At 47.1% G+C, this 15794-nt stretch overlaps 5 protein-coding genes across 5 annotated transcripts; 1 reads left to right on the forward strand and 4 right to left on the reverse strand.

Moving 5' to 3' along the window:
• Positions 1 to 1013: 1013 nt before the first annotated feature.
• On the reverse strand, positions 1014 to 3619 carry F5891DRAFT_1186469 (uncharacterized protein; the record flags this gene model as incomplete). Its single annotated transcript, XM_041366699.1, has 13 exons — positions 1014 to 1272; positions 1319 to 1410; positions 1457 to 1633; positions 1685 to 1932; positions 1982 to 2002; positions 2059 to 2100; positions 2148 to 2231; positions 2284 to 2372; positions 2483 to 2507; positions 2565 to 2835; positions 2884 to 2959; positions 3011 to 3064; positions 3117 to 3619. 13 exons carry the CDS (start codon positions 3617 to 3619, stop codon positions 1014 to 1016), a joined length of 1941 nt encoding a protein of 646 aa, XP_041227944.1.
• Positions 3620 to 3962: 343 nt separating this feature from the next.
• Positions 3963 to 6417, reverse strand: F5891DRAFT_161438 (uncharacterized protein). Its single transcript, XM_041370725.1, has 12 exons — positions 6358 to 6417; positions 6125 to 6304; positions 5802 to 6072; positions 5719 to 5743; positions 5525 to 5613; positions 5388 to 5471; positions 5300 to 5341; positions 5223 to 5243; positions 4921 to 5171; positions 4694 to 4870; positions 4554 to 4645; positions 3963 to 4504 (listed from the first exon to the last, which is right to left on the reverse strand). Exons 2-12 carry the CDS (start codon positions 6242 to 6244, stop codon positions 4288 to 4290), a joined length of 1389 nt encoding a protein of 462 aa, XP_041227945.1. The 5' UTR covers positions 6245 to 6304; positions 6358 to 6417; the 3' UTR covers positions 3963 to 4287.
• Positions 6418 to 7173: 756 nt separating this feature from the next.
• On the reverse strand, positions 7174 to 10001 carry F5891DRAFT_1023774 (uncharacterized protein). Its single transcript, XM_041361300.1, has 13 exons — positions 9419 to 10001; positions 9311 to 9364; positions 9185 to 9260; positions 8875 to 9133; positions 8792 to 8816; positions 8584 to 8672; positions 8451 to 8534; positions 8359 to 8400; positions 8281 to 8301; positions 7978 to 8228; positions 7737 to 7928; positions 7591 to 7682; positions 7174 to 7537 (listed from the first exon to the last, which is right to left on the reverse strand). Exons 1-13 carry the CDS (start codon positions 9886 to 9888, stop codon positions 7321 to 7323), a joined length of 1872 nt encoding a protein of 623 aa, XP_041227946.1. The 5' UTR covers positions 9889 to 10001; the 3' UTR covers positions 7174 to 7320.
• Positions 10002 to 10035: 34 nt separating this feature from the next.
• On the forward strand, positions 10036 to 13964 carry F5891DRAFT_161766 (exocyst complex component Sec5-domain-containing protein). Its single transcript, XM_041370729.1, has 15 exons — positions 10036 to 10305; positions 10353 to 10460; positions 10508 to 10533; positions 10588 to 10785; positions 10843 to 10923; positions 10976 to 11360; positions 11412 to 11530; positions 11582 to 11701; positions 11761 to 11891; positions 11947 to 12268; positions 12328 to 12686; positions 12742 to 12858; positions 12915 to 13056; positions 13108 to 13286; positions 13343 to 13964. The coding sequence occupies exons 1-15, from the start codon at positions 10232 to 10234 to the stop codon at positions 13658 to 13660; spliced, it is 2679 nt and encodes an 892-aa protein (XP_041227947.1). The 5' UTR covers positions 10036 to 10231; the 3' UTR covers positions 13661 to 13964.
• On the reverse strand, positions 13798 to 15032 carry F5891DRAFT_161751 (putative pentameric polyubiquitin). The gene is made up of 3 exons (XM_041370728.1): positions 14962 to 15032; positions 14577 to 14905; positions 13798 to 14120 (listed from the first exon to the last, which is right to left on the reverse strand). The coding sequence occupies exons 2-3, from the start codon at positions 14796 to 14798 to the stop codon at positions 13935 to 13937; spliced, it is 408 nt and encodes a 135-aa protein (XP_041227948.1). The 5' UTR covers positions 14799 to 14905; positions 14962 to 15032; the 3' UTR covers positions 13798 to 13934.
• Between the last annotated feature and the right edge of the window lie 762 nt (positions 15033 to 15794).

Raw genomic sequence — 15794 nt, forward strand, 5'->3', positions numbered from 1 at the left:
TTACGGATGCCTGACCTGACTATACCATATCCGAGAAGTTTCAGACATGTTTTAAACTCGGTTCGAACACGGACCCTCTCTTAGATGTATGATTCTGAAGACTGAGTAACGGTTCCCAGGGTCCTCAGAATCACACAGCACCGGACCTGCTGGGAATGTATCCCTAACCAGCCAGCCAGCCATGCCAATTCATATCCTATGATTGCCAATGACCGAGTCTCGTTCCCAACGTCGTCATGTGTCCTGCATCAATATGTATGACTACGTGACAGTTTTCCTCTCAATGAAAAGTGTCACCTTTCATGAAATTCAGTAACGTTTGACTCACACGAATTTGACAAGGCCCGTTGCATGAATTCACTTTACCCCTACATACGGATCGCACACTGCCCGTGATGCTACCCCACCCAAACTCCACACCGTCACGGTAAACGTCACTGCCGATCCATGTCATGAGTATACGTCAGTATGTGATTCATTTGATTTCTTAATGGTTGGATCGACGACATTCTACTAAGGTACTGCCAACCTGCCAGCACCTACGCCAGCCTCGATCGGCAAAATCGACGTTAACATACTCTCCGAAAATCGTGCATGGGTTCCATGTGAGCAATGACAAGGAATCGATGACATGGTATGTCCATGTCAAGACTCGGGCGATCTGCAAGTACAGATTACCCGGTCCTCTGCGGCAAGGCAAACGCTGTCTTCCGTGGTTCAGAGACATTCCAAGCACTTTCTACATAAGGCGGTAGTCCCCGGCCGGATATATACCTCCGGTGACCCGGGATGAGCGCTGAGCCTCGTGATTTTAGCTTTACACCGCTTCAGTCGTGCTTCTTAAATACTGCCACGAGACCGGCAGAAGAGACGGAGCAATAAACCGGAGCTGATATTTACATTACATCCTGTATATAGATGTTCGAGAAGAAAAGGGGATGGCATAAATCGACCAAAATGCTATAAAGCTGCATGCGCTACAGAGACTCCTTTGCAATCACATACCATACAAATTAGACATGAGAGGGGGTAGTCACTGGCACTTGTTCTATGATCCTGTTCCACAGGTAAACAATGAATTGACTCGTGTTCCTGTACTGGATGCGAAGCCAGCGTCGCAGGAGGGACCCAACGTGAATATGATTTGCAGCCAGTACAGACCACATGGCTAGAATGGCTATGACGACCCATGTCGGATACGCGATCGAGATGATGGCAATGCCAGAAGTGCGGAAAATTACAACAGACAATGCTGCAGCAAAGGATACTATTCTGTCGAACAATGAGCTGCTGATGTAGAATGGGACAGGAAACCTACCCCCATATCAGAAGGCCGAACGGTAGACTGAGCATAAAGGGAAAGCTTTCCAAGCCAAGCAAAGAACCCGTCATTCCTATTAAGAAAGAAACCTGAGGGTGTAAAGATTATCGGATCAACAAGGAGAGATGAACACACCCCGTCCGTAAGAGAGCCTCGTAGACTCTTATTAACATGTCCAACCAATAATAGTGTAACTATTAACGAGCCCATGACGCAGAGAGTAGACATGTAAGATAGGAGGGTCGCAGGCGTTTGAGTCTCGATAGATGGGACTGCGAGAAAGCTGATATCAACAGCAAGCATCACAGTAGACTAAGATAGTCATTGACTATGATAACAATATGAAGCAAAGGTACAACTCACAAATATCGTATATCCATTCCAGTCGCTATTCAGCTTGTCTATGTACTGCTTCCACCGCGCATCAACGATGTTTTGATCGACCAATATCTTGTGGAAGGCCCTGCTCTGTGCATCAGGGGATCCAAATAAAATAACATTCATCGCACGAAAAAGCATGTTTTTGGAGGTGTCAGATTCTCCGTATAACGACTGGTCTACGTCAAGTCTGGCGCTTGGCTGTCCACAGAAATTCATGAACTTTGTGCTGCCTAGCAAAGTAATCAGGAAATGTAAATAGCAGACTACTAGCCGAATCACAGAGATTTTTCATAAATCGAGCTGACATCAGTAAACATATCAGAAGCAATCCACCGACCGTCCATGATTGAACTTACCGGCGATCCATACAGAGTGCTCACACTCCTTGTTAGTACTGTCTAAAAAGACGATCAGTAGCGACCCCCTTCATCGGCGAATGATTCACCCTCAAGAAGATCTATAAGGCTGAGCATACTTGCAATCTTATCCGAAGTAAAGCGTGTTAGGGATGTTGCAGAAGTGATACTGTCTATTATAGGTCAATCTTGTAGGGCATGAAACACTTATTAATATTTACTCACCTGCCTGGGTATACATGACAAGTTCTTTGAGTTCCATGGCGACATCTTCCGGAAGGGAACGTTTGTTTGGAAATAATTCAATGTGTGTCCTGTCAATATCATGATATCCAAGTTATGAGGCAAGAAGGGCTGAGGCAAAGTGAGGTCATTGACATTGATCAAATGAGGTGATATGCGTACTTCTAGAAGTCATACGAACCAATACTGTGTTTCTAGTGCATACTCTAGGTACGACGTGAGTACAGAAGCTCGAAATGGAAGTATTCCATGAAAGAACGTACTGATGTGGCTCTTGCGCTCTACACCTCGAACGCCGTCCATGAGGGGATATGATTTGTAATCTTCGAACCAGAAAATGACACGTCGTTTGTGGTCAACAAAGTAGTAGCCCCATGTTTCTTTGCCAGCCTGCATCATGAACTCCAACACGAGCTCGACGGATGGATGCAGAAAGATGTCTGCATTGCACGCTCCTTTGTACGCCTTTTCAACAGCTGTGGCTAATTTGGCAGCAGTTTTAGGATCTCGAGCATCGGCATCAGTGAAAACTCTCTAGTGTGCGATTTGAGTGAGGCCACATGGAGCGGGCGGTAGACGCACTTTATATGGGTGATAGAAGATCAAAGCCCCTTCTGGTTGCGTGAGTGGCTCCCATCCCGCTGTTGGACAAAGCTCCCTACGAGTTCATTTTCAATTTCGTCCCTGACTTTCTTACCATCATGCTTACTCTGAACAGTCCAGAGGACCTTTTTGAACCAAGAACACCTTGAACTCAGTTGTACTGTGAGTATGGATTAGAAACAAAACTCGCTCAAAATACAATTTGCGCGCACACTCGCACATTCCTCCGGTATCGATTGATCTGGCGGGGTATAATGGGAATTAGAGTGATATCAAAGGTTTGGCCTTGCGCCGCAAGAGGCGATGGCATAGTGATTTGGATATTATTTTGGGGGATGCTGAGTTCGAGTACAGAGTTCGAAGGAAAGTCTGTGTTAAAAGCTGCATCATTCGACCCTCCATGAAGCCCAGGAATCATCTGAAGATGCTGAGTGCCCATTTGAGGTTGGGACCCTTGGCTGTGTATACTCTGTAGAGGTGCCTCGAGCAACGGCACTGCAAGGCTCACAGGAGGCGCCGGCTCGGAGTCGGGTTGGTTCAAGCTGGTCCCTGGCTGAGAGCTCAATGCTAAACCACCAGGCCGTTCACGGAAGTCTTCCTCCTTCCCATTCAGGATGGATTGACAGTGTCGGACCAGTCGCAGGAGTACGGTGAGGAGACTGTACGATCGAAATGCGGCTGTCTTGACAATGTGCCTCAGCCACAAGATGAACATGATGGAAGCGAATAGAGCCGTGCACTAAAACTAGATGACTTTGTTTCAAACTAGTAAGTAAGAAGAACGATGGGAAGGTGTAGGAGGATGAATGTACGATCCAACGAACAGCATGACACACGTCTTGGATTGGAGCCGGAATCGCTCTGAGCGTCAAGATTGTCTTTAAATTGAGACTGACATTATCCTCACATGATGCTGGGGTCAATTACGGAGGTGTTTTGCCACTAATTCCTGCGATACCATATATATCGCGATTGCGGAACTCAAACGGAGCTAAAAGTGAGTGCATGCCAGTACTGTGTCAATACTATCCTAAGTATGTACTGTAACGTACTCGCGCTAGGGAAATGGGACTACATAGTATACAAAATTACACCACCACTTGATTGGTCGTCTCAACGCCTAATACAAATTGATAATGTTATCATAACAGAACTGGACATACTAGTACATAAAAAGGCGGGGAAGCTATCATCGTACATTTTTGCAGAAAAGAGATCTAGACAAGCCTTGTGCTAAGCATGTCAATTCCTGATCTAGAGCTGGTAAGTTCTGTGTAGGGCTATTCAGGAGGAAACGTGTATCATGTATTAAGTTGTAAAATACCATGTACTAACTATATGCGTGTCGCACCACAGAAAGTCCCTGCAATCAGACAACACAAATTAGCGATGAGAGATGATGATGGGTCCCGCAGCCTGAGGTAAAACATGTTCTATGATCCAGAACCTCAACTGAGAAATGTGAATGTTATTAGCGGCAAGTACAGGCCACGTCGCCAGGACGAATACGGCGACCCAAACTGGAGATGTGATTGAAATGGCGACAACGCCACAAGTGCGAAAGATGAGGGTGGACAATGCCCCAGCAAAGAACGTCATTCTGTAAAAGGATGAGCTACTAGTCCGTGGAATATAACCCGGAAACTGACCCCCAAATCAGAAGTGCAAACGGCAGGCTGAGCATCAGGGCAAGGCTTTCGAGGCCGAACATAGACTCCGATATTCCTACCATGAAAGAGGCCTGTGGACACAATTAATGTAGGCAATGCGATCAAACATAAAAACCTACCACGTCTGCAGCGGAGCCTCGCCGGCTGTCGTTAACTTGTCCAGCCAAGATCAGCGAGACCACTAAAGAGCCCATGGCGCAGAGGGAAGACAGATATGTTAAAACGATCGCGGTCGTTTGAGGCGTGATAGTTGGGACCGCGAGAAAACTAATATTCACAGCGAGCATCACAGTAGACTGAGACGGTCATTTATTGCACGACAATTTGGAATGAAAGCACAACTCACAAATATTGTATATCCATTCCATTCGGTGATGAGCCTATCAATAAAACCCTTCCATCGTGGTTGAACGATGGTTTCATCGACCCATATCTTGTGAATTGCCTTGCTTTGAGCAACTGGGGATCCAAACAGAATAACATTCATGATACGAATAATTATTTTTTTCGAGCGGGTGTCATGTTCTCCATATAATGATTGATCTACGTCAAGTCGGGCACCTGGTTGTCCACAGAAATTCACAAACTTCGCGTTGCCTAGTAAAGTAATCAGGATATGGAGATCGCAGACTACTGGCCGAAACTCACATAAAAGCCTCATCAATCGAGCTGGAATCAGCAAACGTATCAGGAGCAATCAACTGACATCCCATGATCAGACTTACCAGCAATCCACACGGAGTGTTCACGCTCCTTGTTAGTACTGTCTGAAAAGACAATCAACAAACTCTCCTGCATCAGGGTATGATTCACCCTTGAGATGATCCACAAGGCCAAGCATACTTGCAACCTCACTTGGGGCAAAAGGTGCTAGGCACGTTTCAGAAGTGATGTTTTCTATTACAATGTCAATTGTATATGATATGAAACGCTTATTGATCTTTACTCACCTGCATGAGCATGCATGACAATTTCTTTGAGCGTTATGACAATGTCCTCTGGAAGGACGCGTTTGTTTGGAAATAGCTCAACATGTCTCCTGCCAACGTCACGGTATGTAAATCCAGTATCGCTGTAATAAAGGGTGAGCGCATTTACTTTGGTCGAGCGATGGAACATGCGTACATCTGAAGGCCATACGAACCAATACTGTGAATCTAATGCATACTCTGGGAGCGACACAATTACAGGAGCTCGAAGCGAAAGCCTCCCATGGAAAGAACTTACTGATGTGGCTTTTGCGCTCTACACCTCGAACATTATTTACAAGGTCAAAGAAGTTGTAGTCTTCGAACCAGAAAATGATACGTCTTTTGTGGTCGGCAAAGTAGTAACCCAAATATTCTTTGTCCCTCTCAACAATGAGCTCCAGTACGAGCTCGACGGACGAATCCAAGTGAATGTCTGCCCTCCGCATGCCTTCGTACGCCGTCACAACAGCTTTGTTTATTTTGACAGCAGTTATAGAATCTCGAACATTGGCATCAGTGAAAACTCTCTGGTGTATGACTTGAGTAAAGTCATGTACTAGGAGCAGAGGGTGGACACACTTTATCTGCCTGATAGAAGAATAATGCTCCTTCCGGGTGCGTGAGCGGCTCCCATCCATCTACTGCAGCAAGCTCCCTGCGGGGACATTTTAATCTCATCGCGGGCTCTCTCACCGGCATGCTTACTCTGAACAGTCCAAAGGACCTTTCTTAACCTCAAATGGCTTGTACTCGCTATTTCTGTGAGTATGGATTAAAACAGCAACTCACTCGACATAGTATAATTTGCGTACATGGGAATATGCCTTTCATATCGTTTGACCTGTGGTTCAGGTACAATGGGAGTTAGAAAGATATCAACGATCTGTCCTGGCGTCGTAGGAGGCGGTGACATGGCAACAGTCACGGGGATACTGGGCTCGGGCATAGGGATTGGTGGAAGCGGCACAGCAGAGCTCCCGGGAGATTGTGTATCATGAGCTGTGACACTGATATTTGGCACTTCGTAAGGCTCTGGAATTGGCATATGAAGGTTCATTCCAGGTTGGAATTCTTGAGTTTGCAAAGGCGCCTCTAGTAAGGGCACTGCAAGGCTCACAGAAGGTGTCGGCTCGGGTTGGTTCGCCACTGGCTGAGAGCTCAATGCCAAACCGGGCCCTTCCTTTCCATTCACGACAGATTGACAATGTCGGATCAGTCGCAGGAGAATAGAGAGGAGACTCCTGTACGATCGAAATGCAGTTGTTTTGATAATGACCCTCAACCAGGAGATGAGCATGCGAATGTATCCTTCCCGCATGACGACGGAGGTGACCGAGTGGAAAAGCTAATATGTCTTTGTCTGCTGACGGGCGAGAGAAGGTAGAGTGTTGAAGAGCGATAGCCTGCAAGGGATAATAGTAGGCACTAAGTGCACAAACAACCTTATGATGTGCTGGTTGTGCATGTCGTTGAGTAGTTAGATACATGATTACATAGCGCACTGCCAGTGGCGCCAATCATCGTCGGCTGCATCCGGGCGGGATACTTTACGGCACTCAACCCTGCATCATGATCACGCACTGGATTTATAGGCTCATCCTCACCCGGCACTGTCACTCCAATGGCCAAGCAGTCATAACCTAGTGTTCGAGAACGACTACGTATAAGCTGTAACTATGACATGGTGAGAGACCGGCATGAGTACAAGTGAATACCAAGTGAGCTACGTATGAAAGTCAAGAGTCCCATCCACAGATCGAATAAAGGAAACTCGATCATTGCCTTCGTATAATGATTATGTTTTGCATGATATCTTTCCAGTACTTGATGGCTCGCCTACCAACAACCGAGACGTGTAAATTATTAGCTGCTAAGACTGGCCATGTCGAGAGGAGAAGAACAACCGCCCATATGGGGATAACAACGGTCAATGCAACGATATCGGTAGTATAGAAGATCAGTATCGAGAGTGCGATTGCAAAGAAAATCATTCTGCAACATTCCTCGTCAATAGTGCGCATATCGCAAACTTTGGAACAACTTACCCCCAGATAAGGAGAGCAAATGGCAGGCTGAGCATCAAGGCGAGACTCTCGATGCCAAGGAGTGATTTGGACATCGAGGAAATGAATTTTGCCTATGTCGGTGTGAGCCCTGAGATGGGGCATTGGGACTACAGCTAGCGACGCACCACACTGTCAGCCGAGCTTCGTCTATTGTCGCTGACCTGACCCGCTAGGATAAGAGAAATCACGAGCGAGCCCATTGCACAAAGTGTGGACAGGTAAATCACAATCGTCACAGCTGGTTTTGACTGAACGGAGGGATCGTCTACTCCAGGAACTGTGAGGAAACTGACATCCACAGCAAGCATCACAGTTGACTGCCATCATAAGCAGGTCTGTAAATTCAAAGACCAACGAAGTACTTACAAACACAGTGAAACTGTTCCACTCGCTATTCAATTGGCTGATGAACTTCTTCCACCTAGGCTTGACCACGGTATTGTCCACCCAAATATTGTGAAGGGATTCGCTGTGAATCGCTGGAGAGTTGAACAGAACAACGTTCAAAATACGAATGAAGATGGGGTGGGGCTTCTTGCTGTTACTATCATATAACGATCGATCAGCATCAAGACGGGCACCAAGCTGCCCACAGAAATTGACAAATTTGGCCCGAACTAGTTCGGAGCGGCGTTATTTGGGAGATGAATGTAGGTATAAGCCACCCACAGAACATATCCAAGTATCGAGCTGTGGTTTGAGACAAATATATGAATATTCGACGAAGACTAGATTTGAATCTCATACCGACGATACAGACAGAGTGTTCGTTGACTTTTTCGATGTTATCTGCTTCTGATCAAGATGGATCTCGAAGATGATATTATTGATGGGCTGACCTTTCACTTGATCAACAACACTGAGTATGTTTGATAGCTCATCCAAGTCGAAGGGAGAAAGGGATGTTTGAGATGTGATTGATTCTGCCAGAGAACTCATTACGTAGCCAAAAGGTTGCATAGAGCACCATACCAGCATGAGCATAAGCAATGATATCTCGCAAACAATTCACTGTCTGTCTAGGGAGAGCACGCATGTTTGAGAACAGAGTGCAATGTTTCCTGCAGCATATAAGCGCAGATGAGTTAAGAGTGATACAATCAAAACCCGCTTGGATAAGTTTGATCACTATTTTTCGATAGAGGGTAGGTAATTACTCACCATACGTTGCTGGACGCACCAGTATTGCGCCTCTAATGCATATCCTAGGGTTTGAATATATCAAATCCCTAAATCGTCTCGATAAGTTAATTACACGCTCACTGATGTGATTCTTTTCCGAGACACCTCGTACATGGATCATAAGTTCCCTGGATCTGACAATCTCAGGCCAGAAGATAATCCGTGCTTCATGATCTACAAAATAGTATCCAAAGACGCCTTCGGAGAGCTTTTCGATAGCAAGCTCCATTGTCGCGCAAAAATTGCCACTCTCTGCTGCCATTCGATTGGCTTGCTCGGCTGCAGCCAGAATATCAAGTGCAAGGTCATTCTCCAAAATATTTTGATCGGTGAAGACTCTCTGTGGTGTCACATGATGAGTGGTCTGAACCATTTAATGATTCTTGCGCACCTGATGCGAGTTAAAGAAGAAGCGAGCGCCCTCAGGGTGAGTGAGCTGTAACCAGTTGGCAACTGGCATTGATGACCTGCAGAAATATGGTGATAAATTTCATTATTCAACCACAGTTTTCCTCACTCTGTAAAATTATTCGGCCCTGGGCTAACTTCAAACACACGGAAATCTTTACTTCTACCGTTAGTGTTAGAAATACTTTCGAGAAACGCGAGTACTAAAAGGGCATACTGAGTGATATTCCTTTCATACCTACCGATTTGCGATGCAATGATTGGGCGAAGAGTAATTGCTCCTGGTTGACGGACGTTAGGTACTGCCGAAGATGTCTGAGCAGAATAGGGTAGATGATCCATTGGCACCTGAGGTAATGGAAATGCCAAAGGACTCCCAACACAATGTTGAGAGGGTGCATCCTCCCTCTCGGGAGGGCGTACAGCAAGTGTTGTCACTGAGATCTGGTCTTGTGTGCCCCCAACAGCAGGCTGAGTAGCTCCCATAATTCTATCAACGTTGAGTATTTGTCTTTGTAAATGGCTATCATGGTTGTACGAAATCCCGTGCAGTAGTCGACGGAGGAATGTGATGACATGTCGGTGAATGCGGCACAGAAGGATCACCGATAACTTCAAGAGTTTGAGGTGTTTCACGAGCGTGACCAGTTTCCGCAATAAAGGCTCTTTGAGTGACAGGGAGGCCATGAGTAGACTCACTTCAACCAGTGGGGCTCAGTACTGTGGTCTTGGAGGGTTTGGAAAAAGTTGCTGTACTTCAAGAATCAAGTGTCCGGATTGTGACTGAAATGAAATGAAATTTCCTATTTGGCCATCTACGCTCACATAAGCTGCAGTGTTATTATGAGTCACGTGCAACACAAGAACTGTCACGGTAAGCAGTGATCATAAGTGGTCTGCAACTTACCGCCCACCCGCCTAGTGTAACAGAGCAAATACTACTAGCTGATCTTCGGTATTAGTACTGCTTGTGTACCATTCCGGTGGAGCTGCCGAAATAAAGACATCTTCTCCGTTCCGACTCGTTTTGATGGGTAAGATTAACTTCACGACCGACGAAGCCTCCATCCTCCAGGCCTATAAGTTATCATCCCAGAACCCGACGTACGTGGCAAATCCACTGTCTGAATGTACGAATAACCATTGTATAGTAAATGGGAAGATATAGATCATGACCTCGAAGATCCTCTTTCTGACCTCCTCACCTCACAATCCAACGATGGAGACGGTGACCCCTTGGGTCTTGGCGGCGTCATTGAGTATGTGTCATAGTTTAAGCCCACATCGGTGCTAACAACAATCACAGTCTGACGAGTTTGGATGCGGAATCGAGTGCGTGATTGTGTCTGACTTCAGCTAGGATTTCGGTCGTTCATGCGCTTCCAGAGATGTCTGTGCTGATCTCTTCTAAGTCATTTGATCCTAAAGCCTTTCTATCTGCTGTACACCCAAACGCAACATACCAAGATCTTGCAGCAGGCATTAACCACCTCCAGTCATCCATTGATGCCCGTTCAGAAGCTGTCCGTGTCCTTGTAGAGGATAACTTTGATCGTTTCGTTGCCGTCAAGGCTTCTACTGATGGTGCGTTATGTGTCATTTGTCTGCGGGTGCTGCAAAATAACTGGTACATGTTCGTAGCGTTATATGCGGAGATGCGTGAAGGATTACTGAGCGACAAGGCGGAATTTGCTACTAAACCGCTTGTAGACTATTTGAAACGTTGGTTCCAGTTCATCCCTTTCAGTTCAATTTTTGATACGCTTCGACATAGGCTCAGCTGTGAAGGCCAATCAAGTCTTCCTTCCTATCCTCGAGAACGGCGCGAAAACACAAAAGTTGCGCACTACACTCGGCGTTTTTGAGCGCTCCAAGTTCTTCTTCAGTCTCCCAGGATTTCTCGTGGAATCCATTGAGGCCGGAAGGTATGAAGCTGCATTGCGTCAGTACAACAAGGGGAAGTTTCTTCTCGACTCTCGCCCTGGGCAGCTCCTTCCCGTCGAGGCAGGTGCCGACGCAGGCTCTACGGCACAACAGAAGAGAATATTAGACAAGGTATGGGCGAACGTTGAAAAAGTGATGGGAGAGATGAAGGCGCTACTTTTGGCACGGTTGCAAGAACAAGGAAGGAGCGTTGAGGAAATGGAGAGAGGGATTGAGTACGTTTTCTCGTCATTGTTGTATGTCTCGCTCTCAATCAGACTGTCCAGGATTCTCCTGGAACTAAATGTGCCTGAAGACCCGATATGGACTTACTTTGATAGTCAGCATAAGCGCATCATGGACCGGATGAGTACTGCCTACAGGACTGGTGTTTCAAACATCGATGGCGCGTTCCTCTCGTGTTGTTGAGTACTTTTCATGCTGACATACATCATAGCCACAAATTCTCGCACTGCACCTGAACTGTCGTCTCCGAATGCGCTCAGACAGATCCTTGGTGCGCAACTCCAAGTATGTATCGTAGCGCTGGAGAGCAAAGCTCCCGAAGCCGTAATTGGTGCGCTATCATATCCCTTCTGTCAAGTTATTATTCATTTTCATTCCTGTCATATTTAGCGCAAGCAGGTGGTCATGAAGTGTGGCAGGTTATCTGGGACATGGTGAAAAACGTTTCCGAAATTATGGTCTCTTCGTTGCCCAACTTCTGGAAAATCGCAAGGAGCTTCTTGGAGGGGAAGTTCAAACGAGTTCGTGTCATTTTTGCGGCCATATCACTTTTCTGACGTTTAATCTTTCCGCCAGCCATCGTCGTCGAGGCGCAGTGCCTCCCAATGCAGGCAAATGGCACTAGATATCATCAAGCTCTATATCAACTTCATCTCGGAATTTTTTATTCTTTCTGATGTCCTATCAAACTCCCCTACCCCCAACTCTCCCGAGCATCTTCCGTCTCATTCAAATTCGCTAACGACGGCTCACTGGCTGACCAAGATCCTTAGTGAAGTACAGGATTGTATCACAGAGATTGGCGCATTGGAACTTGGAGAAGGCGGTCTGGTGAAAGGGTTGGTGGAGAGCGTGCGGTGGCGTTTTCAAGATATCCTAGTGAGATCTTGGTTGCGAGGTATGCGTTACTTACAATGTTCTACTATCCCTCGTGCATCTATTAACCAATTATCCCAGACGCAAACTACCTGTATGCGCTCGAATCATTCACTCCCGATGTTTCCGCTCCTTTCACAACGCTCTACCTCGCTAATCTCGAATCGTTCATGCGCCACCTTGCAACGTCAGCATTCAAAATCGCGGGTGGTATCTCGACAGACAGTGGATCAGGCGTGTTGCGGGCAACGCAACAGAATACCGTTCCACCAGCATTTGTATCGAAGATCACGAAGGCATTTTTTGACGCAATATATGCGGTTCTGGATGGATTTCTTGTGCTCGTCACGGAGGAAGCGCCACCAGGTGTGGGCACCATCGTGGCAGCGGGAATACCCGAGGGAGAAGGGAAGCAGGAGCTGATTGATCTGCGCGACTCGGTGCGTAGTTTTGTGTGCTCCCCAATTCTGGCCCCTGACACAGTCATGTGTTAAGAATACGAGGCTGCTCCTCGTGATATCTAATTTCTCACATTTATCAGGATCATTGATACCCAGTATGTTATCTCAACTGGAGAATGCGCTCAGCATATCAGTCGAGGATGATAGAAAGGTGTTTATTCGAATTCTCCTACTTGCGTTGCCTTTCATGCTCACGTTATGACGTAGACATTAATGAAAGCAGTGACTGCGCTCGACAAGACGCTTTTTGATGGATATGTCAAGCCCAAGGCTGCCGCCGTCGCAGTCATCTTGCAAGAGGGCATTCTCGACAAAGACATGGATTGGTACGAGACGCCACAACCTACGGGTGAGCTTGTCCACTTGACTTGTTGCTACCTACTCTGACATTCACTGCAAGAAATTCGACCATATATGTACAAGGCCTTGATGGGCCTTGTTGAGATTCACGCGCAAATAAGCCGTGTCGCAGAGAATCTACTCGAACGTGGGATGTACGCGCTTGTAGAGAACGTCGCTCAAGATGCATTGCTCTCATTCAAACAAGTCAAGCGGTTCGGCATGGGCGGTATGCTTCGCGTAAGTCACATTCTCCTTCTGTACAAATTACATTATCGATAAGACGATATCTACAGGCTACGCTAGAGATCGAGTTCATGCACCAAACGCTTGCTCGCTACGTGTCTCCGTCAGCCGCGAAGACGCTCTCAGAGTTGTATAACAAGATCTCGCAGGCATATGCACGACGGCCTGGAGATGAGAATTTACAGGGGAATCTGGACAGTGTGAAGAGGACGTTGGCGGAGAGTCGGCGTGCGACTGGGATTGAATTTATGTGCTTTAGAGCGGCCAAGGACAAGAGTGGAAAGGCGAAGAAGGAGAAGGACGAGGGTAGGGAGCGGGGAAAGGACAGAGGGAATGACAGAGAGGGCAGAGCTGACAACAGTACTTAGATTGGATCTCCGATACTTTGATGACATTCAGTGCGACTTGAGACTCAATCGATTTGACTGTTCACCACCCTCTGAAGCTCCGATACAACTGCGATACACACACTACCTGGTTCATGTAGAGTTTGACTAGCTCAGTCGAAATGTATCTCGGAGGAAGTTCATTGGGATTGAGGAATATAAAGTTCATAGTACGATGTAATGATGATGGGATGATACTACAGCAGGATACTACGGTGATGTCAAATAAACGATAGGTATGCGAGAACACTCGATACTAGAGCCCACCACGAAGACGTAGCACAAGGTGAAGGGTACTCTCCTTCTGGATGTTGTAATCCGACAAAGTGCGACCGTCTTCCAACTGCTTCCCAGCAAAGATCAGACGCTGCTGGTCTGGTGGGATACCCTCCTTGTCCTGAATCTTCGCCTTGACATTGTCGATGGTGTCTGATGACTCCACCTCTAATGTGATCGTCTTACCCGTGAGGGTCTTGACGAAGATCTGCATACCGCCACGAAGACGGAGAACGAGATGGAGGGTAGACTCCTTCTGAATGTTGTAGTCGGAAAGGGTGCGGCCGTCTTCGAGCTGCTTGCCTGCGAAAATGAGGCGCTGTTGATCGGGAGGGATACCCTCCTTGTCCTGAATCTTCGCCTTGACGTTGTCAATGGTGTCGGAGGACTCCACCTCCAACGTGATCGTCTTGCCCGTGAGGGTCTTGACGAAGATCTGCATACCACCACGTAGACGGAGAACGAGATGAAGGGTGGACTCCTTCTGGATGTTGTAGTCGGAAAGGGTACGGCCGTCTTCAAGCTGCTTGCCGGCGAAGATGAGGCGTTGTTGGTCAGGGGGGATGCCCTCCTTGTCCTGGATCTTCGCCTTCACGTTGTCGATGGTGTCAGAAGACTCCACCTCCAACGTAATCGTCTTGCCCGTGAGGGTCTTAACGAAGATCTGCATGCCTCCACGGAGACGCAGGACCAAGTGAAGGGTAGACTCCTTCTGGATATTGTAGTCGGAGAGTGTTCGACCATCCTCAAGCTGCTTGCCAGCAAAAATGAGACGCTGCTGGTCAGGTGGAATACTGCAGACACAACCATCAGCTGCAAGTGGCATTGACCAGGATGTATACATACCCCTCCTTGTCTTGGATCTTGGCCTTGACGTTATCGATGGTATCAGAGGACTCGACCTCAAGAGTGATGGTCTTGCCAGTGAGCGTCTTCACGAAAATCTGCATTCTGTGACTCAACGTCAGTCTCGTGTATACAGAAGATTAGAACGGTCAAAAACTCACGCAAAGGAGATGGACTATGGAGTGTACAGGAGTTTGGAGTAGTTTGTGAGGGCGATTGTGAGGAAACGCCTAGATAACGAGTCATTATATAATGGGAGTTGGCGGAGTTTAAACATCCAGCCACCTGTGACAGTTCCCCAGAAGAACGCTCACTAAGCACCTTACTGGATCCTTCTGGAGGCGTAGGGCAGTATCCACCGCATGTGTGGCACAGGTTTCATCAAGGCTATGATCGTACGTAACAAGTGAAACGCAGAGTGCTAGAAACTAAGATCCTTGTCGGCGCCTCCAGAGTCTAGACTCTAAAGTGCATCAACTCTAGCATGTTCGTCGGGTTTGGGAATCACCCAAGGGGTCCCGCTCGAGGGAAAACCATTTTAATCGCGAGCACAGCAGACTCTCGTACCAGTATTGAAACATCGTCATAGTATATTAGGATGGATGGTAGGGCCGTAGACCTGGTTGGGCAAGAGCTCGTTCGCAACGGCGGAGAATCTGACAACCTTGAGGGCTGAACACTATCGATAACACCCAGCCTTTTTTTCTTCGGTTTTGTGCGGTTATCATGATAATTCGAATCCGAAGGACCGAATCCATCGTGACCCGTCGATCAGCTGAGACTACTATAACCACCGCCGTGTGTAACTTGTGAAAAGACTTGCGCGTTGTTGACGGGGCAATCGAGACCTTGCGCTTGGATCGGCTGATTGTTTTTTTTCCGTGCGAGATCTTCGGTGCATAGCATTATTTTGGGATGGGCAGCTGATCAAGTCTGTGCTCATGAGTAGGAATTGATCAGTACTCGCGACTGTGGTGGCGGGGAGGGATATGAA

This window comes from Suillus fuscotomentosus (genome assembly GCF_016647785.1).
Source record: "Suillus fuscotomentosus strain FC203 chromosome Unknown F5891scaffold_17, whole genome shotgun sequence".
In the NCBI taxonomy this organism is placed as follows: domain Eukaryota; kingdom Fungi; phylum Basidiomycota; class Agaricomycetes; order Boletales; family Suillaceae; genus Suillus; species Suillus fuscotomentosus.